The following is a 22,263-nucleotide window of genomic DNA, read 5'->3' on the forward strand; positions in this document are numbered from 1 at the left end:
TAATAGTAGAAGGCTGCGGTTGACTTCTCAAAATGCAATGTTGGAGTTCTCTAAGAGCTGCTTTCTTTATCATGTGCCTGGATATAATGTAATCACACATGAGCCTTAAATCTTTCCCTAGCAGGATATACCACGTCTTAAAGGGTTTTTCAAAAATTCATCACTGTAATCTACAAGTTTAATTCTGCTTATTGTGGTCTAAGCAGCCACTGAATAGTTAATTGGGAAATGGACCACTTTCTAAAGAGACTGGGTTTTGTTTTGATTTTGGCATTAGAATAGAATTAGAGACATACCATCTTCTTTCTGATGTAATGAAAAGCCATCCTTTTTTTTAGCCCTAATATATGTTCCATTTGTTCTCTCCCTCATAAGTGACACAGGCCACTGGTGGGGAGAGGGAAGAAGTGAGGCTTGGCAAAGGTCATATGGCACAAGTATCATTGGTTTCTAAAATGCACTAACAGGAGGAGCATGTAACTAGACATGAAAGAACTCCTGAACTCAATTTCTGCTGTGTGCCTCTGTTTCTCTCGTCTAATAAATTTATCAGTACCAGTATGAGCCATAAATATGATGTTTGGTGTTATAACTACAGGATTTGTCTTCTTCTTACCCCTGTCTCAGTAGGGGGGCAAATCCACTGAAGGTTCCAGTTAATGTCTGTTGTCAAAAGCATAAATGCCCAAGATGTTAGTACTGGGCTTAAGGTGTACTGAACAGTGCACATATATTGTTGAAACTCCTTCAGGCAAAAATGCATTAGTCTGTGCTGTCCCCGAGGCATCTTGACTTTACTGTGTTCCTTATTGCTACAGTTGTGTGATTCTTCATATTAACAGAGAATTTTCTAGGGCTTGGCACTTCAATCTGCTTGGTTGTTGCTACCGATCCTGTCCCAACTGCCTCTTCTCTTAACTGACTCTTGTATCTTCCAGTGAGCACAAAGATTCCTCGGAGAAGAAACACAAAGAGAAAGAGAAGATCAAACACAAAGATGGCAGTTCAGAGAAACACGACAAACACAAAGACAAACACAAAGACAGAGACAAGGAGAAACGAAAGGAAGAAAAGGTACAGGATGGTGGTGGGGCTGAATGGCACTGCTTTGGACTGGGCTTTTGTTGTGGATAAAGACATGAGCTGGTTCACATTTTTGACATTTTATAGCTGTTTTGCAAGTCAAATCCCATGTACAGTTTCAACAGAAACTCAAGGCTATGAGTATAAGAGCTGTGGCATTAGGTGTTAGATGACATCACTGTGCTTCTGTTTAAATGGCTGTTGTAAACTTGTCATAATAAAAGTCATGTTAAACTTCATAGCATCTACAGGCTGAATTTCAGCACATGTTGTGTTCCACATGAGGAGGAATTCTGTAGGTAAGTTGATGCAGGATATTACAAACATTGCACTGATGCAGGTGCACACCTTAGCCAGCCTGGACAGACAGTACCTTGATAATTTTCCTACCCCATCTGTTCATGCCTGGGCAAAGTGCATAATTATGCAGTGTAACAGTAAGAGCAGAAGCCTTGTCTAAATAAGCTAAGGAGTTGATAGCGAATTCTGCAGCTGTGGCCAGACAAAAGGAAAAACCTCAGGAGAACATCTAAATAGATAGGAAAACAGCAGGACAGAGCACGTATTTGGGATTGGCCGGATCCAATAATGCTGAAAGCGTTTCTGGGGAATAGCTGGAGGTGCACTTGCTCCTGGTACAAGGGTCTTTTTGTGAGTTGCATTTGGATGCACAGGGAAGATATGACAGTGCTTTTTATAGCTTACTAACCAGCTCTCGCTTCTGTTTTCAGAGTAAATCATCTGGTGAAGTGAAAATAAAGAAGGAAAAAGAAAATGGCTTCTCCAGGTATGCAAGAAGACTGTTAGATTTTTAGTTTTGACTTGTACCCAGAAGATGAGTGGAATTTCTCTCGGTGGGATCCCTGAGAGTTCTGGGATCCTCTTTTCTGTTGGCATAAAGAAAACCTAAAATCAAAGATGGGGAAGCTTTTTTGTGTTTAAAAACCAGTCCGGCTATACAGACAGAAATAAGATTGTAAAGGATTCTCTTATGCACCTCTCTTTTTTAATCCAATGTAGACATAGAACCTTCTTGGCCCTGATAAAGACTCTAAAATAACATTGACTTTTAAAGTTGTTACCTATCAATATCAAACGCTCAGTAGAAGAACTGGGAACTGGGAATTTAGGGTCAAACTAAAGTTGTTGTTCCTGTGCACTGTTTCTAAAACAGTATTCAAGCATATATAAACTGCTTGATTCTTAGTAGAAGAAAGCAAGGACCCCTCTTGGTATTTCTAGGAACTGCAATCTTAAGAATGTAAAACCCGCTTGTCAAAAAGCCAGCAGCAGTTATGCTCAGCATAAATACCTTGTGGAACTGACACCGGACTTTTCCACTATCATGCAGCGTGTTTCGAGCAATCTCCTGTATTTTGAGGCACGATGCTGGATTGATTTAAAACACAGCCTTTAAAATCTGCAGTGCCTTTGTACTTTAAAATATTAGCATTCCATGCACAAGTATTTTACTCTGCTGTCTTGTATTACCAGCTGATCTTATCAATGTTAGATATTTGAAGTGGAAAGCAGATCAGGCTACATCTTTTTAGAAGAGAGATGGCACTGCAGAAGGTGATCTGGTTGCTTGCAGTGTTTTGGGTTTTGTGGAGTTTGCACTGCACTGAAACATCCAAGCAGACTGCAGCTCTAAGATCTTTTGTATTATACAGAACGCAATCTTCAGTGCAAAATAGCTGCAGAATTTAGGCTTTGGAAAAAATGTATTTTAGAGTCAACTTGATAAATTAGCTTTCAATGGCTGAAATGTGGTCTCCTGAGTAGCTTTATAAAGTGACTTCCATCAAGATGGCTCCTTTAGTGGCATGCATTTGTTCCCAGTAACTGTAGAGGTGTATTTGCCAGCGCTGCTGAGTTTTTCCAGCTGTGAGATCAGGCAGCGTGCATTAGCATGCTGCTCATTCCTGATAAACCATGATAAGGTAGGAAGTCTGGGTCAATGTGATGTTTGAACACAGTCACTTTTTGTTACATTGTTTTATATACTCTAACCCACCATGGTTTTCACTGGAAGGGCAAGCCACAAATTCTCTTTAAATAAGAATACCCCCCCCACACACACACCGTACATACCATACAAATGCCATGCATACCTGTAGGTACAACAAAATAGAACTAGTAATTTATATTATGGAATATCCCAATATCCAGTGTGTGGATATTTCAGGGAGAGTAGAGTTATTAAAACAATTTTAAAACTTGAATTGTTGTAACTAAAAAGCAATCAAGTAGTTTGAATCTGACACATCTTTAACACTTAATACTTGCTAACATCTACAAGTTTGTGTTCAGGAGTTGTAATCCATTGTCCCATTGTTGTAGGATTTTTTCCCCTCATTTTTCTATGCAGCCTTTATTTAAATCAGAGCTTCCCAAAATGGTACAGCTGGAGAAATATAGAAACCTAGTAAGGTGTCATGGGGGAGAGTTTGGAGGAAACCATACACAGATCAGCTAAGAAGTGGGTAGTTATTTGTATCCTCACCAGGTTGTTGGGATCTACTTTCCAGCATGTGTTTATTTTAATTTTCTTTTTTGCTGACACCAAAATCGGGGGGGGGGGGGTGTTGGTGGAGCAGAACCCCCACAGCCCTGCAATATGGTGTTACATTTTCAGTTTAGCTGAAACTATATGAAAGTCACACATCCTGTTCAACTCTAAATATGGCAGGGATAATGAGAGAGTTCTCCTCGCGTGGGTTGAAGTGGTAGGTGAAGTCAGGCTACAAGCTGAAGCTTAGTATTCATGTTCTTGACTGAATAACTCATTTCCTTTTCTCTCTAGCCCACCTCGTATTAAGGAAGAAATGGATGACGATGGCTACTACAAAGAAGACTATAAGCCCCTAAAGAGACCCCGAGAGGATGATGAGTGAGTAGCTTGTGAACATTACCTACAGCGAAAAGTGGGAATAATGGGACATTTGGATCTGTCTATAGGAAGCAACTATATTATCTTGCTAAGTCATAACTCAGAGTAGACCCATTGAAATCAGTGGATTTAAGGGCTTAAGTTCTTTTGCCCATTCCAGATATCAGTTGTCACTCAGACATCATCATGCCACTCAGTGAAAAGTGAATGCTTTTAATTACCCTTGAGGGAGGGCCACAGTCTGGGGGGGTATACTTTTTTTTTCTAATAGCGCAGTTTTTTGTTTGTTTTCATTTTATGTATGTAAGCGGCCTTGAACTTTTGAAAGGTAGCTGACAAATGCTTTTATAAAACAAAAGAATAACGAGTAAGATACAATGTTAAGGACTGAATGAATAATGAGTGTTAATAATACTTTGTGAACCCCAGCTGTCTTCTGTAGTGAATTGCCCTGATCCTGCAAGGGAGATGTTAATACAGAAGCAACTGTGGACCTGATGTGTGTATCACAGTGCTCATCTGGATCCCGCTACTCCATCTGGGACCACTAGGTGCCTGAGATTCACACTGGGTCAGGGCCAGTATCAATCGTCCTACTAGTGTAACCCCTTTCTGCTGCAAAGGGATTTCAAACTCCCCCCTCCCCTAGTCCTGCAACAGCAAAGAGAAGAAAAGTGATCAGTGCAAATGAGGGGCAACAGGTTGCGTCAAATACAAAAATAGCAGATTATATTTCTTGATTGTATTCTGCAGCAGCCATTATAATACGGTGTCAGTGTGTGCGCAGCACAGGTAGAGAACTGGCACTTGTCTACAGACGCTGGAAAGTAGTTGTGTCTCTTCTTATGGAAGGGGCTTCAGGAAATGTATAACTTAAAGTCAAGCAGCAGGTTTTATCTGAGCCACTAGAATTGGGGTATTGGTGCTTTTGAAATGCAGGCTACAAGCAGCACAGCAGCAACATTTGTGTGGAGGGTGAGAGTAATAAAATCCGGAACTGGAAATAAATGATTTGTTTACAATTGTTGGATCTGTTTCAGTGTCGACTACAAACCCAAGAAGATCAAAACTGAAGATATAAAAAAATCAAAGAAGCGGAAACAGGAAGAAGAGGAGGTTTGGTTGAATTTATATTTTCTGGATCTCTGGGGTAATAACAGGTTGTGGTGACAACTGTGGAGAAAGAACACTTTATTTTGCTTAGAATATGCAATTTAGCATTCATCTGAAAACATTAACAAAAAAAACACATGATGTCTCGATCTAGAGTACATGTTAAGATCAGCATGTAGAGATCCTGATTTTTGGCTAGATTCATGCAGAGAGCATACTGGTGCCTGGGCTCTGCTCACCACAAATTTGCAACTCATACTCCATCCTTGGGCTAAGTGGTACTCATCTCCTTTTTTCTCTATATAATGCTTTTTCATTTCTCTCTGCCTCCTGTATATGGCTTTGCCAATTTATTTATCTCATACCATGATAGGCTCTGCATGTTAATTGATAATTCCTTGCCATGGGTAGGAAACTGAATAAGTAGTTTGATTCAGACCAAGGGCCATTTTTGTGAGAAGCACATTTCAAATGATTTCTTTCAAAATTTATTTGTTTTTAAATGTAAGTGTATCTTGTAAAACTACTCTCTGTATAGCGTCTCTTTAAAAAATATCTTTTCAGGATATCAAACCCAAGAAAATAAAGAGCAAAGATAAGAAGCCTCCCGAAGGAGACATGAAGAAGAAGAAAATAAAAAAAGAAGAGGAGCAGAAATGGAAATGGTAACACACCTCTGATATTTCGGCCTGTGGCTGGCTGCTTCCTCTTACATCTGAAAAAAAATGCTGACTGAAAACTCTTTGTGGTTGGACTTCAAAGCTGCAAACAGGATTATCTTCCATTTTAGAAGGAAAGGGAAAACCCCAGTTCGAGCTCTCAACTAGTTAAGGATTTGTTAGGTTAATAATTGGCTTTCAACCAACTGATTTATCATTGGAACAAAAATTTAATAACCATTTTATTAGAAGTCCTGAGGTACTGAAGTCATAACCTTGGTTTCTCTTATTATTAGTTGGAATGTCTATCTGTTATTAGATGGACCGTTTAACTGTAGCTTTTTGTTTTCTGTTATATCAGTTTCACCAGCAGCAAAAGTATCACAAAAATAAGTGAAGTTTACAACTAGCGCTGTGCTGATTTTATAAAGTTATATTTGCTCAGCAAAAATTGCCAGTTAGGAGCAGTGAAAATGTTCATTCAAAAAGCCCTCTACCCTTCACTTAAACACCTGCTCAAAGCCACTGTTCATTATTCATTATGCCATTGTTCACAGAGCATCAGTCTATCAAGGACTATTAGCCCTTTCTCATTTATACCAGTTGCTGGGAATCACAAGTGTGAACAGTGTTGCTGCAGTGGGGTTCTGCTTGTGGGTTTCCCATAGGCTGGAACAGGCTGGTGCTTTTAGTCTGATCTAGCAGGGCTCTTACCTTCATTTTGTTCTTCCAGTTAGCAGTTGCTTAGACTAAGGGAGCGTTTCTCTGTTGCTGAGGCACCCAGACCAATGGTCCCTTGAATTATACTAGCAAGTGGACCCCCTCCCTCTACACCTTTTTATCAAGGGATAGAAAACACTGCCTCAGCAGGTGAAATAATAGAATTGGAAGGGATCTTGAGGGTCATTTTGTTGAACTTTAAGTGCAGGAATCTCACCTAAAGCATCCATGGCAGATGGCCATCTAACCTCTGCTTAAAAACTTCCAAGGAAGGTTTTTGAAACATTCATATTTCCCAGCCCTGCAAAAAATAGCTAAAATTCTAAAAAAAAATCTAGTGGCTCAGATAAAACTAGCTGACAGCATCATACTCAGAGTAAACCTACTGGACTCAATGGATTTTAGTCCACATTTATTTCTACTCTTAATATGACCTAAATACAACTCCTTAGTCTTTGAAAAAAATCCATTGAAGCTTTAGTTGACGAATCTAACAGTTGAAAGCTTACCTCCTTTGAACCATAATAATACTTTTTGTAGTTCTGCTTATTTTCTTACCTTCCAAACTAGTATGCCTTTTGCAAGAGAATCAGTCTTTATAAAACTTCATGGCTCTTGCTTTTGTGTTAAGAACATGCTGCTTAGCCTTCCTTCAAAACATTAACCCTTTCAGGCTGCAGTCGACAAACTAAACAAACCTTTTTTAGGCATATGCAGGGATGTAAAGCTAGTCTTTTTTTTTTACTAACATTCCTGAGCATTAGCCTACCTCATACCACAGGGAATTTAAAAAGAAGCCTGTGAATGCAACTGTCTAGGATTGAAAATTCAACGCTGATTTGATCCTGAACTTTGCTTAAAATGGACACAATGCTAACAGTGTCGTAATGTTGTATCGCATTGCAGTCCACTTTATACAGCAGTGTGTATTAAATAACTTTTTGGTGTTTGTTCTTTAGTTCTGTCACTTTTGGCTAACCAACTCCCAGTGTTTTGAGATACATTCCTTGGAGAGAGACTGTGTCAATAAACTGATTAAGTGAAAACATTCCAGCAGATATTTAAACATACTTTATGGCTTCAAAACCTGAGGATCATTTTCATTGAGAATTTGTTGGCAGCTTCAATAGAAAATAGTTCTGAGGAACAGCTTGTGGTATTCACCTTAATTTTTCTTTGCTTTATGCTTCTTGTTTCTCTGTTTTATCGTGAAACACAATACCCATTACAATGCAGGGCACTCTGTCTTTACTTTTGTGTACTTAAAAATTTAAAATACGAATGTAAGGAATAGATTATTTTTTTAAAAATGTATTGTAATATGTGCACGTGTCAGGGAGCCATGATTGGCCATTGCTGCCATGTCTCTCCCCCCCTCCCCACTGTTTTGCAGCCTAACACCAGCTGATAAATGTCAGAGTTCTGGGGGGGGGGGAGACCCATGGCCAAGCAGATACCTCAAGCTTAATGTAGAGTTGTTCATCCATGCAAGTAGTGAGTGCTTTCTTGCTGGTTCTTACCATTGCCCACTCCCACCCTTGTACCCTGTGGAGCACAGCAGCCACACTTTTGAAGTGATCCTGCTTTCAAATGAAAACTGTTAGCCCACGTTGCCCAATTAACTCCCAGAAATTTGCATGTAATTATCCAGCTGGTGATGCCCCCCCCCCCCCGCCTCAAGCAGATCTGACAGAGTGAAAGACCAGGGGGTATTGAGGGGGTGGAGAGATGCCAGTTGTTTTAAAAGAAACCTGTTTGGTTGGGACAGTGGAAGGATTGGATTTTAGAGGAGTAATGCCCAACCTTCTATCAGATAAGTAATATGAGGAATCAAGCTGTTATTCTCAGCACTAGTCGTGGTAGATAATGAAGTCTCTCTGTATTCCCACATAGCCAGGGGTGAAAATGGCTAAGATCTAAGTCATAGCAACTCTTTCCAAGCGGTAGAGCTGGTGAAACTAGCATGGAAGTAATTTATGATACTTTGGGCTGCTTCCAATGTTTCTTTTTATCTTTTAGGATCTTTCTGTATCCAACCACTATTTTTTTTGGAGCTATTTCACACAGTGTGTGATAGCTGCAGGACACCTTAAAAACTCTTTCCACACAGTAATAAAGTGGAAGCTAAAAGATCCGCTCCCCTCCTCGCTCCCTTCCTGCTCGATATACACCATAGAAAAAAGTTGAGGAGCATCTCTGCTCTCTGTATGTTTCTACACACAATGAAAACAAAACTTTTAAAAAATAGCATCTACCCGCCCTTTGCCCAGTGCCTGCTTCTGCTGTAAGATATTAAGTGACCTTCAGTTCCGCCGCTTGAAATACAGATAGAGAAAACACATAAGCCAGTTGCTGAGTGAATCTAGGAAGAAAGATATGGCTCACTGGTGATACGTTGAGAATTCCTGTACCCGGTTTAGGAAAAATGCCTATTTCAGGTTTTTCTGTAGAGACATGACAAGTACTGTACCTGAAAATTTGAGCCTTTCAGGTTTGGATTTAGTGTTATTGCAAAGAAGTGTCATCCCCTGCTGCCAGTACAACCCAATAGATTTTAAGTGGGGATGAGTTTGGCTGCCATTTCTGTACCTCAAGCAACATTAATCATCATTTTCCTCTGCTGACCACAGGAGAGGTCACTGACCCTAGTGCAGGTTACTCTGGAGATTTCTTCTCCTTGTTGCTTTTACTAACACCCCAAGTGGTGTGTACAAATAAGACATACATCTAAACTGACATAGAAACAATGCGAACTTCGTTGTGAAGAAGCCTGGCATATATTGTTTTGCTTGTGAGGCGGTCAGAAAGTGCTGGCTGATAAATGCAGACATGGGTAATGTGTGTAGCACAACGGGTTGGCTTTCTAGATTAAAATACAGTAGAAGTTTTGTGTGAATAAATAAAACAAAACCCATGTGCCCTGAGCGAAGGTGGAAACGAGGAAGCCCAGGTGAGGAAGACTATAACCACCAAGTCCTAAGAGCACTTTTGGGGCAGCCCCACCCCAGCCTTCCCTGGGGCTTCTTAAGAGAGACCTGTATCCTCTCAGGGAAGTCAAAGGCAAGGAAGCTGAGAATATTTTGTACCATTTCCTGTTCCTGTTCCAGCTAAATTACCATATATTGAGTGTCTTGGCAGAAAGGCATTATAAAAATGAAACAAGTAAATGGAGTAAATGAAAGGATGGGTTGTTGAATTTGCTGAATTGACTAACTTTAGCATTCATGATGCCCCGTTTGTAGATTCTGAATCCATATGGCATTTGAATGAGCACATGTTTCTCTCTCCCCCCCGCCCCCCCTTTTTTAAGGTGGGAAGAAGAGCGCTATCCTGAAGGTATTAAGTGGAAATTCTTGGAACACAAAGGCCCTGTGTTTGCACCGCCATATGAACCTGTGCCTGAAAATGTCAAATTCTACTATGATGGTAAGTTACTAAAGGCTGGTGTTTGGTGGAGAAATAGGTGTCTTTATAATGAGCATTCATAAGGCAGAAAAAGCCCATACTGGGAGACCTTGTAGGGAGGGTCATCCCATGCTGGTAAAATTGCGGCTGGTGGTTTATATATTCTCTGGAGGTGGTTGGAATTTCAGCTGCCCAACCATGCAACCAATACTGGATTCTGGAGGCTGCTTAGTAAAGGTCTGTCCATCTCCCTTTCCTCCTCCTCCTCCATTCAAGGCTTGTGATGTGACAATCCTTAACCCTCTTGTCCCCCTGTGTGGACAGTGAACTGTTGGTGCCGACAGGATGCAGTGTTCGCTTGTGCTCCCTGATGTCTGCACAGAAGTGCTGGATCATTCCCAGAGCTGTGAATGCATTGTCATTTAGAAATGTTAAAGCATTAGTAGCAGGAATGATGCGGGTGGCACTGTAGGTTAAACCACAGAGCCTAGGGCTTGCTGATCAGAAGGTCGGCGGTTCGAATCCCCGCGACGGGGTGAGCTCCCGTTGCTCGGTCCCAGCTCCTGCCAACCTTGCAGTTCGAAAGCACATCAAAGTGCAAGTAGATAAATCGGTACTGCTCCGGTGGGAAGGTAAACGGCGTTTCCGTGCACTGCTCTGGTTCACCAGAAGCGGCTTAGTCATGCTGGCCACATAACCTGGAAGCTGTACGCTGGCTCCCTCGGCCAGTAACGCGAGATGAGCGCCGCAACCCCAGAGTCTGACACTACTGGACCTAATGGTCAGGGGTCCCTTTACCTTTAGCAGGAATGAACGATATATAATTGCATAGGAAGACACTTGTGAAATGTCCAGTCATATTAAATGAGGTTTGTTTTGAGAAAGTGGAATGTATTTCAGTGGTGGGTTCTCACATCAGTGAAAGTTGTTCAGAGATAATGCTTTTTTCCTTTCATTTTTTTTAATGACAATGAGCACTGTCTGGTAATAATATTTTCCTTTAAAGTGGTTTTATTTCTCGAGTCTGACCCAGTGCCATTGTTTTTGGCATCGGGATTCCTCATGTGCATCTGATGTGCATTCATTGCCTACATGCATCTTTCTGTTAGAATGCAAGGCATGTTCTCATTGATGGCCACTTGTAGTTCTGTACAGTGGTGCCCCGCTAGACGAAAATAATTCGTCCCGCGAAAATTTTCGTCTAGCGGGGTTTTCGTCTTGCGGGGCGGCAATGGGAGCCGCGCTCCGCAAAACGAAAAAAAAAAAGACGAAATTTTTTCGTCTTGCGAGGCAGCCCCATAGACTTTTTCGTCTAGCGGGGCAGCCTCCCGCTAGACGAATGCTTTCGTCTAGCGAGTTTTTCGTCTAGCGAAGCATTCGTCTAGCGGGGTACCACTGTATTGCTAAAGCTGGTTGAGGGTCCTTTGCTTCCAGAGCAAGGTATTGCCACTTAACATACTGTCCCTGCCCAATGACCAAAGGTCAATTCAGAGATTATCCATATCTTCTTCCCACCCTTTCCCTGTTGAATTTCCTGGTTCTGACTCATCTGTAATGACTGTTGGAACCTTTCCAGTGTTTGAGAGATTAAATTTACTGAAAAAGGAGGTTGACATGACCATTTATGCTGGCTCCGGAGATTGCTGCCATCATTGGAAACTACCATTTCAAGTTCCTTTAAAATATGAAATGTGAGAGGGATTAATTGGCCCATATGAGTTACTTGAAAGCTTATGGCATCTATGCCCAAGTAATCTCCTCATGCAAGTTTGTGAGCATTTTAAATTAACTTGATATTTATATTTCCGGGGGAATAAACTCCTCTGGCCCTATCACAATGAAATCAGTTGAATGCAGTTTGACCAAGCTGCCACTAATGTAAAAAGTCCCCAAATGGTTTATGTTCAGTCTCCCTACCAAATCATCCTAGAAACTGTCTTAATAGTACATGAACTTCTGGCACTCGATGTAGTTACTGGTCTCATTCAGACATTAGGTTAAACCTTGTTTTAGCATCATGAGACCACAGGCATTGGACTGTACACTCCCTTCTCCACTTTCTACCTCCTTCGTGCTCAAAGATAGACAGAAGCAGGGACCCAGTCTCTTTCTGATTGTGCTTCTGAGTATATGAAAGGGCACACCTCAGATTGTACCTCTGTGCCCTTGTGAGTTTGATATCCCGATCAGAGCACAAAATGTCAAGTGAACATCATTCCTATGTTCCTAATCTTCCAAAAAAAAAAACATGTTCCAAAATAGATCAGATCGCCATATATCTTTTACAACATTCAGAAGTACTCTTCTTAGCAGTTTTCTGTAGTACTTTTCTATAGTTTACTTCCTTCAAGCTAGATGGAAAATTCCTCTTCCCCCGACACCCACCCTGGGCACACCCTATGCATCATGAAGACTCCATATTGCCTTCTCTGTCTGCCTTAACTATACCAGTACAAGTAGTGGCTGGATTGGATTTCACAGGAATCCATTATTCTGAAATGATGCCAACTCTTTAGGCTGCTGGCAAGTGAAATATTTGTTCCTGTTTGGTATTGCTGTGGAATGCTGGCAAGCACCTTCCCTTGGTGCACTGAAGACTGGTGTGACGTTAGCACGGTCTGGGCCTACATTAGTCACATTGGTTAGAAAGGGGGAGATGTTGGGTCTGCAGCGCATTGATGCAGCAATTGCTTCCCCCTTGAGCTGTGGGAAAATCTGCCTTTCTGCACAGCTAGCTATTTCATGCTGAGCCTCTATTACAGTTCTTCAGTCAAGGGGAAAGAGGACAGTCACGAATCACTGGTATATCAAGCAGGCAGCCTTTTAACAACAACTTTTTAAGCTAGTGGAGATAGAAATACCAGCGTCCTCTCACATAGCACAAAATCAGCCCAATATGGAGGACTCTCGTGCCAGTTATATGATCCTCAAGAACAGGATAAAGAGGAAGATAGTCTGATGATGGGCATGTGAGCTATTATTTTTTCTGCCATGAGAGCCACTCACCTAATGCCTTTATTATATGCTTTATGCATATAATGGGGTCGGCCCCACTAGGCCTCATGTGTTATGTTATGTGCGAGCATACAGCTGAACTACTCCGATGCTCTTCACCCTTGGTAATCCTTTGATTGCTTCCCCTCTTGTAGAATAATAGGATTGAACTCGCTGTAGTCAGAGAAGAGTCTCACTGTACATCCACAGGGGAAGAGTTAAGAGATTCCATCATCCTGTATTCTAATTCCAAATCAGTTTTCTGAATGCTGTTGCAAATTAACTAGAAATAGTGAAAGCCACACACAGGAGGATGTCGTTGGCAAACTCGGGGTACACTTGAGGTTTGCAGAAGTGCAAGAAGACTTGGGCAGAGGAACTAAGAAGGATTAACTCCACCCCTCTCCAAAAAAACCAAACAAACGCTGAATGTGCTCAATGCCTGCAGACTGACAGTTAAAGGGAGTGGGAATGGGATGGTGTGACTGGGTAAAGAGGATGGTGGAAAGGACTCAGAGATATAAAAAGAAAGCTGTGGTTTTTTTTAAGTGTCCCCAGAGAAGGAAGTGAGAGCTAATAGAACTCAATGGATAAGTTCAAAACATTAATGCCATACTTTGTTGGAGATTGCACTTCTTCCTAAGGACAGAGCTGGAGCACATTCCTGAGTGGGATAGCTCCCCCTACTGGATTAGACAGGCAGCATCTTCAAGGCCTTTCACCACCTCTCCAGGGGAAATCCCACCCCCCTTCCAGTCTGGCTCTGCCTGTGGTTTGTGACAGCTGGGTTTCTTAACTTAGCCTTTTCGTCTTCAATGTGCTCTTTCTACTGTTGGCCTCTTCCCTTGGTTGTTTTGGGAGCTAATTCCTCTTCTTGTTTGTATGTTGGTCATTTTGCATATTAACACAGTTCCGGAGTCTCCCTCTTTAAAAAAGCAAAAATTCCTGTGCTCTTCCTCTTTAAAAGCGAAACAGAAACTCAAAATTGAAGTACCTGACTTCATTCGTTTTTGAAAAAACTTAGGATCAGACCCAACACTATTTTCATGCTAACTGATGTAAAGATGCTGGGTTAGGTTAGTGAATGTAAAGTAAAATTGTACTGCCCATAGTAAAATTTGGAGCCCAGTGTGTGACTGCGTTTACAGCCCTCCTCCTGACCCCTGACTTCCCCTGAAACACAAGGATGTTCAGTAGCTTTTTTGTAGGGTCATTATTTTGGCTGTGCATTGTATATCCACAGAGGGCCAACGCTGGGGAGGGATGTTCCTGGATCCCTTCTCTCTGAGGTAAGAGGAGTAGGCTGGTTGAGGGGTTGAGTGTCTGTAGGATGCCACCTCGTTTTTTCCTGTTTCCTCATGGATTGCCTTCTTCGTTGTAGGTAAAGTCATGAAGCTCAGTCCCAAAGCAGAAGAAGTAGCAACGTTCTTTGCAAAAATGCTTGATCACGAATACACTACAAAGGAAATCTTCAGGAAAAACTTCTTCAGAGACTGGAGAAAGGTATGGACAAATGTTATGGAAGGATGGGAGTGTTTGGTTCCTTAGGTAGCTAAAGTAAGCATGCAGTTTTCCACTTGCCTGGACACCTGCTAAATTGTCGCTTTTACGGTAGTAGCAGATGGCTCATTGCTTCTTTGCTTCCTCATTGAACACTTGGGGTTCTGTGCTTGAGGAAGGGCAGGAAATTTGCTTCTATTTGCCTTAGTCGTTTCCCAACAGCCAGTCACTATTACTGCATGTGCAACTTTGAGTGAGTGAGTAAGAGAGAATATGAAATGTTCTGGGGAGGAATAGAAGAGCTTTGCTACATTTTGTTTGGCTGATAAAAGAGAGAAACTCCTACAACAGGAAGGAGAAGAGGAGAAAGAAGTGAAGAAAGTAGATTCCTACTTGTGGAATAGGGGGGCAAGAGGAGAGTCGAGAGGAAATCCAAGCCAGAGGTGTGAAGTCAACCCTCCTCCATTTGGCAAATAGAGAATTTCCTTGTGGTGTTTAAGCAGGAGGGTTGATTTGTTCATGTGTGAGGTTTACATTCGGCTTCCGTATTTTGGGAGATTTAGAATGCACAGATAAGTTGCTTATTCAAATAAATTTTGTGCCTCCCAGTTTGTAGTCAGTGTTGTCTAGTAAGCAAATCAGGTTTTTAAATAAATATATTTTGCAAGTAAAATTATATTATGCTTGTGTATGCTCATGGTTGCCAAGATTTAAGCAGTTGGAGCTTAAATAATGCCTTAGAGCAGGGGCAGGCAACCTAAGGCCCGTGGGCCGAATGCAGCCCAATTGCCTTCTTAATCCGGCCCACGGACAGTCCGGGAATCAGTGTGTTTTTACAGGAGTAGAATGTGCCCTTTTATTTAAAATGCATCTCTGGGTTATTTGTGGGGCATAGGAATTCTTTCATTCCCCCCCCTCAAAAAAATATAGTCTGGCCCACCACATGGTCTGAGGGATGGTCCACCGGCCCACAGCTGGAAAAGGTTGCTGACCCCTGCCTTAGAGGCATCTTGTCTGGTATCCATTGTTGTACCTGTATCCTAAAGTTGGGAACTACAAGAGCTGTCAGTCATGCAAAGAAGAGACAGCTCTTTTTGCCTGGTGATAGCAGTGCTGCCTAACGCTTTGGTTAAGTTGAAATGGCTTGATTTTTTTTTTTTTACTTTGTGTGAAGTACTTTCCTAGAATGGCCACAAGCTGTCTGAAACGGTCAAATGTGTCTGTGTTTATCACAGGCACACTCTACTTAAACTCTGTGGACCAGGAACCTTATATTAAAAGCTTTCCTGACCAGAATCAATCTGCCAAGTGATGAAATATATTAAATAGGCTGTCACAGGTGACCCATGATTGGCAGGCTGCCTGCGTTCTCTTCTGTTCATGGAACATGGAACAAGTATGATCAAAATAATGTATAATAGCTAGTGTAGTATCATTGGACCAGTTTTTCAACCTCTTCTATCTTTCACGGTTGTTGTGAAGATGAAATGGTTGGAGAGAAGTACCATATTCTGCTTTTAGCTGCTCTGAGGAAATCATTTCTCAGCCTAGATACCTCACAGCATTGTTCAGATAAACTGAGAGAGTTTCCTATATTTCACTCCGGCCTCCTAGGAGACATGGATACTTCTGTAATAAACAATGCCTGTCAGGAGCATTCTTTAAGTGCAATATTTGGCACTCTGAGAGTCTTAGCATTCTTTTAAAAAGCTCGAATATCAAATCCATCCTGAGCAATGCCTGGTGAAAATTTTAATAATTAGAGGAAAGCTAAGAAGGGCTTCCCGAGTCCAGGAGTGTGACTCTGCACAACAATCTGGAATTCTTCCTTGCCTTCCTCTCTCCACTCGGTTCTGCACTCCCCATTCTGTCCCCGAAAGAGGTTTAAAATCAGGATTTCAAGCACCCTTAGAAATAACATGAAATTACAGGAATATACTTGACATATAGTCCCTGACTTCAGAGACTTCTTTGGTGTAGAATGTTGATAAGGTTTCATCTCTCAGCACTTGAGTATGGCTTGCTGAAGGATGCCTTCTTTCTTAACTAGATGTTGATAACTCTCAAAGATGAAACCATGATGTTCTTCCATTCTGCATTTGGCCTTTTATAGGTTTATAGCGCTTGTTGTAACTTCACTGACCTTATATATGATAGCAGCATCCAAACTGACTTTACTGAAAACAAGGTGGAGTGCAGTTTCCTTTTTAAGCGTTTTATAGATTCAGATTTCTTTTTTGCAGGAAATGACCCATGAAGAAAAGAGTACCATCACCAGCCTCAGCAAGTGTGACTTTAACCATATGAGTGAGTATTTCAAAGCGCAGTCAGAAGCCAGAAAACAGATGACCAAGGAGGAAAAACAGGTAACTTGATTTAGAATTTGTTGTTGTTTCAAGGTGCAAACAAAAGGGTACAATCTAAAATGATGGGTGCTAAATGGTGAGTTAAGGAAGAGATTAAAGGCTTGTCCAGAGATAAGACTTCAGATGGGATCTTGAAATGCTAGGGATATTTCAGGTTCTTTCTAAACTGTGATGAGTAGGCCTGTGACTATTGACGCTCTCGAGATCACAGCTGCTTTCTTTCACTCTGCTTTGCTGTACTTGTAAAATGCCTCTTACAGCACAACCTGGATGGAGCTAATAAATTTCTTGTAACTCTGGCTCTGAATAATTTATAGTGTGGTTTGGAGTGTGTTGTAATTTATTCCTTTTTTGTGGGTGTTTGTTTCCTCCTAGAAAATTAAAGAGGAGAACGAGCGGTTATTAAAAGAATATGGCTATTGTATCATGGATAACCATAAGGAAAGAATTGCCAACTTTAAGATTGAGCCTCCGGGTCTCTTCAGAGGGCGTGGAAACCATCCCAAAATGGGCATGCTGAAGAGGCGGATAATGCCAGAAGACATCATCATCAATTGTAGCAAGTGAGCATGGAAGATTTCACATACTAGCTAGGAGTGACTTTTGGTTATAATGCGTAGCAGCTGTGTTCAGGCTTTTTGCTCCAGATAACCTCTTTGCCAAGTAGAATCTGTTATTTCTTTGTAGGGTCTCTCCTTTAACATAAGTGCAGCCCAAGAGTTGAATTCTAGTACATACCACGTTAAGTGCCACTTGTGAACTTTTCACCATAGTTCACAAACAACTGTCACATCATTAGTTTGTAAGGTTTTTTTTTTAAGTATTGTGAACTGGCAAAACTCAGACGTTTGGATCAATTTATTAATTTTTAATTATTAGTAGATGGTGGTGGTTGTATTTCCACCATCCCTTTACCTTCGGGAAGCTCAAAGCAGCTCACTTTGAGACAGACATGCATTCTACTGTTCAGCCTAAGACTTTGTTAGCTTTAACAAATCACTTGCCTTATGTCACTTCAGACCAGTTTCCTAGCTCACAGACTCCATTGTAGCTCTTTAATAGATTGTAGAAGGTATAGCCCCATCCAAACTTGGTCCCCGGTATATTGTAATAACATGGGATCTCTCTTGCCCAATGTTTACCGTGTCAGACGTGTTGAAAAAAATCTGCAGTTCGGGAAATGGTAGCTTATATTTTAAGGCAAAAGAGCAATCACAACATGCCCAGTTTCAGAAGACCTTAGAATATTGATAGCCTGGTTTGCCTAAGGAACAGAATATTCTCTTCAGTAAGCAAGGTTTGGTGAAGGCGGGACTGGATGGTGAGAGCTGATGGAGTGAGGTAAGATTTCAGCTGCTTATGCAGTTTGGTATTTCTGCAAAAGTGATTTATAGAAGCATGAGGGCAGGTTAAAGGTTGCAGGAGGAAAGACTTCTTAAGGGTCTTTGAAACAGGGCTGTTTCAAAACATTACAGTGTCTAAATTGCATAGCAGTTTTTAACATGCCATTCAGCTTAAAATTGTAGTTTTTATTTGTAAGAATAGCATAGGCCTTGTTTGCTTTTAAACTTTTAAGAATCTTAAAGCAGATATATACAAGAATTGATGCAAACATTTACACACTTGGTTTTTCTGATTGCAAGGCTTGAGGCCTATAAATATCTGGCGAATCTAGGCAGTTCGTATTGTGACTTTCATTTCAATTAATGGTGCCAGCTTCAATTACCTGAACTAAACTGAATAAATTATTTCCTGGTTGTATTTTGCTGTTATTCACAGTTTGTAGTCTTTTCAGTTTTGAAACCATTGTTGTGTTCTTGTTTGTTTGTTTCCTTGTACAGAGATTCAAAAGTTCCTCCCCCTCCCCCTGGACATAAATGGAAAGAAGTCCGGCATGATAACAAGGTGACCTGGTTGGTGTCATGGACAGAGAACATCCAAGGATCTATTAAGTACATCATGTTGAATCCCAGTTCTAGAATCAAGGTGATAGTTTGTCTGAAAACTTGCAAGCTACTTCTGACATGCCCAATGCTCGGTAGCATAGGAATTTGCCTTGTACAAAGCCAAACCACTGCTCCATCTAGTTCGGCAGCATCTACACTGACTGCAAGCAGCTCTCCAGGAATTCAGATGGGCGTCTTTCCAAGCCCTTCCTGGAGATGCTGGAATTGAACCAGGGACTACTGACCTTTCCTAAGGAATCGATGTGCCATTAAATGGGAGATCCAAAGAGTACTTCATTACTTTTTTGCGACTCTGCTGCCAGCTCAGTGTGTCTTTAAAATAGGTAGTAACGATCAAGTCGAATAATGTCTGTACGGTGGCAATGAGGGAATCTTGGAAAAGTATTCTTAAAATATGCTCCATCTCCAAACTGGAGCCTTTATGCTCTGGAGCAGGTCATCATGTTGTTCTTGTGATTGCCTCTGCAGGGTGAGAAGGACTGGCAGAAATATGAGACTGCTCGGAGACTGAAGAAATGTGTAGATAAGATTCGAAATAATTATCGAGAAGACTGGAAGTCCAAAGAGATGAAAGTGCGGCAGAGGGCGGTTGCGCTGTACTTCATTGACAAAGTGAGAATCTGTCACTTTTCCAGTTCCTTCCTTTTTTTTTTAATTGCCTAGGCAGGGCTCCTCAGCCTAGACTTGTTGAAGCATTGGTTTGAAACTGTTTTTTGTGATTGCTTAACTATGAGATGAATGAATGTGAGTGCGGGTAAAATTCTGCCCACTTTCCTCGGGGCATATGTACATACATGCACACACAATTTACCTTTTGCAATGCTGTTAAGAGATGGCAGCCTAAGTGGGCAGATCCATTCTGGAGTCAAATGATGATAAATGGAATTTTGCTGCAGCATCATTGGTAAAATTGGCACTAACTTACCTATAAGCACTGCCCCGTGTTAGCTCATTAAGGCATGTGGACGGCACACAGACAGGCCCCCAGTCACCTAAGCAAATAGATGACATTGGACCAAGCCTAGTGTATTCTTTCAGTTGCATTTACAAATGCTATAATCTCAGCTCTGGAGTTTAAACTGATAGCTTCTTAGCACAAGGAATCCTGAAGCAGCTTCTCGCTGGCTAACCAATGGGGTTAAAAATGCCTCCTTCTGTTTTGAGTGCTACTGTATTTGTGACATCTCTCTGCTTTCTTTCATTGTTTCATATTTGCAGCTTGCTCTGAGAGCTGGTAATGAGAAAGAAGAAGGGGAGACGGCTGACACAGTGGGCTGCTGCTCCCTCCGTGTAGAACATATTAATTTGCATCCGGAGCTGGATGGCCAGGAATACGTGGTAGAATTTGACTTCCTTGGAAAGGATTCCATACGATACTACAACAAAGTCCCCGTTGAGAAAAGGGTAAGGATTTTTTCTTGTGCGCTTATCATTTAATGAAAGGGAGTTTGAAAAGTCTTCTTACTGAATTGTCTTTCTTCTGGTGAGTCTTTAGATCCCACCTTGAGTAAGTACAGTGTCCATCTGAACATAAATATTTCACATCTTGGAGTCATAGAAATGTAGAGTTGGGTGGGACCACAAGGGCAATGCAGGAATTGTTTTGCCCAAAGACCCACAACCCTGAGATTAAGCGTCTCATGCTCTTACCAACTGCATCTAAACAAGGAGGTTCTGTTTAACCTTCATGGTTAATGGATCATTCCTTAATTTTCTTTTTCTTCACTGTCTCCATAGTGTTAATTGTTTTTATAAAGTTCTGTAGCTCTCCCCGCCCCAAAAATCCTCTCTACCTCAGTGCTTTCAGCCTATTCTTATTGGGAAGGCACCCCAATTCTTTGATTTACCTCTTCAGTCAGGAAAATATTTGTTGCTTCTCCCCCCCCACACACACACACCACTGATGAATAGTGGTCTATGTACTCCTATCCCTTATTTGCAGGATCCACCAACACACTTCCTGTAGGCCAGTAGAGAAAAGTGTTCCTTCCACGTTGTGTACATGTAAGCATGGACATGTGAATTAGTGAGGAGCACGTTATACCGCCATCAAATTGGAATGATGTCCATCCAGTTTCTTTTTTTCATGCTGTAATGGTCGTCTTCTCTCCCATCCGTTTGCCTTGTAGGTTTTTAAGAATCTTCAGTTATTCATGGAAAACAAACAGTCTGAAGATGACCTCTTTGATAGACTTAATGTGAGTCCCTTCCGTACCTGGTGCTTGAGAGTTAATAATAAATGATAACCTTGGCTGGATTTTTTAATTGGAATTCTTGCTGTGATTATGATTCCCTTTACATTGGCTTGGGAAAGGGTGCAATTTTTAACAGGCTGCTTATGGTGAAGGCAGTTTTGTATTTAACAGAAGAGTTCATGGAACTGAAATCTGCCCTCATAGAAACTGTCATGTGGCAGCAGTTTGAGAGAAGGATGTGTGATACAGTATTATGGGCTTGTTTCTGTTTCTCTGTTGTAATTTGGGGTTTGATTTTTGTGCTGCATCACAATTGATTACATTCCTCCTTGGTTTATCCTATAAGCTGCCCTGGGAACTTTTTGTTATAGGGTGCCCTGTAAAGATTGAAAAGACAAAAAAATGTGTAACACAAGCTCCATTGTTTGCCATAGGGATTTGGGCTCCCATTCCTATCAGCCCCAGCTAGCATGGCTCGTGGTCAGAGATGATGGGAGCTGGCTGTAGTCCAAAGAGGGCCAGAGGATTGTTATTCTCAGCTTACCAGTTCACTAAATCCACTTTCAGGCATTCATTCTGGGGACACTGAGCATAATGGGGGGGGGGCGGGGGGAAGCAGGCTCCACCTCTGATCTACATGCATCTGAAGAGAACACTCTAATGCAGGCATCCCCAAAATCGGCCCTCCAGCTGTTTTGGGACTACAGCTCCCATCATCTCTAGCTAACAGGACCAGTGGTCAGGGATGATGGGAGCCTAGTCCCAAAACAGCTGGAGGGCCGAGTTTGGAGGTGCCTGCTCTAATGAACGCATATAGATGAAGGCAGAAACACTTTCCCATGATCTCCCCACCCACCAAGCATTTATAAGTCCCTAAGTAAGAGTTGGAGAAATGCATTGCTCTTAGAGGTGGAATCCAAAAAGTTCACCACACGTTAAATGCCTGACATCATATGGCATTGGGTGGATCCATGCCTTCAGGAAAGCAGCAGGGATCTGGTTCTGTTCCAGAGCTCCTGATTGCAACAATGTCAGCAGTGCCAATTTTAAACTGTGCTGAAGGTAAGCTGCCAAAAAAACATGCACTCCCAGTTGTTCCTTGGCAGCTGCCTCTTCGGCTACACATGTTTCAGCAGGGGAGTGACAAGGAGGTGTGGCCTGCCAAAGATGGCCATGTGGACCAAATTGGCTCACCTGGGGGGCTTAATTTGACACACAGGCTGGAGGTGGTCTCCCCCCTCCCCCCCCCAAAAAAAGGAATTCTGAAAAGGGTTTAAGACTAGCTTGAATAGATGAGTTTGTCCCTCTTGGAATTTAGTTGGAGTATCTGTGTCACGTGAAAGCTCATAAGTGACCTGCCAGATGCTG

At 41.7% G+C, this 22,263-nt stretch overlaps 1 protein-coding gene across 1 annotated transcript in view; it reads left to right on the forward strand.

The window, feature by feature from the left end:
- The window catches only part of TOP1 (DNA topoisomerase I), a 73,223-nt gene that overhangs the window by 43,080 nt on the left and 7,880 nt on the right, over positions 1–22,263 (forward strand). Inside the window, exons 4-16 of the mRNA XM_033153394.1 lie at positions 939–1,074; positions 1,815–1,870; positions 3,890–3,976; positions 5,017–5,092; positions 5,654–5,754; positions 9,779–9,894; positions 14,249–14,370; positions 16,611–16,733; positions 17,109–17,296; positions 18,575–18,719; positions 19,169–19,312; positions 19,919–20,104; positions 20,830–20,898. Coding sequence (XP_033009285.1) covers positions 939–1,074; positions 1,815–1,870; positions 3,890–3,976; positions 5,017–5,092; positions 5,654–5,754; positions 9,779–9,894; positions 14,249–14,370; positions 16,611–16,733; positions 17,109–17,296; positions 18,575–18,719; positions 19,169–19,312; positions 19,919–20,104; positions 20,830–20,898 — 1,549 coding nt within the window. The remainder of the gene's footprint in view (positions 1–938; positions 1,075–1,814; positions 1,871–3,889; positions 3,977–5,016; positions 5,093–5,653; positions 5,755–9,778; positions 9,895–14,248; positions 14,371–16,610; positions 16,734–17,108; positions 17,297–18,574; positions 18,720–19,168; positions 19,313–19,918; positions 20,105–20,829; positions 20,899–22,263) is intronic.

Source organism: Lacerta agilis, chromosome 6, assembly GCF_009819535.1.
Source record: "Lacerta agilis isolate rLacAgi1 chromosome 6, rLacAgi1.pri, whole genome shotgun sequence".
NCBI lineage: Eukaryota > Metazoa > Chordata > Lepidosauria > Squamata > Lacertidae > Lacerta > Lacerta agilis.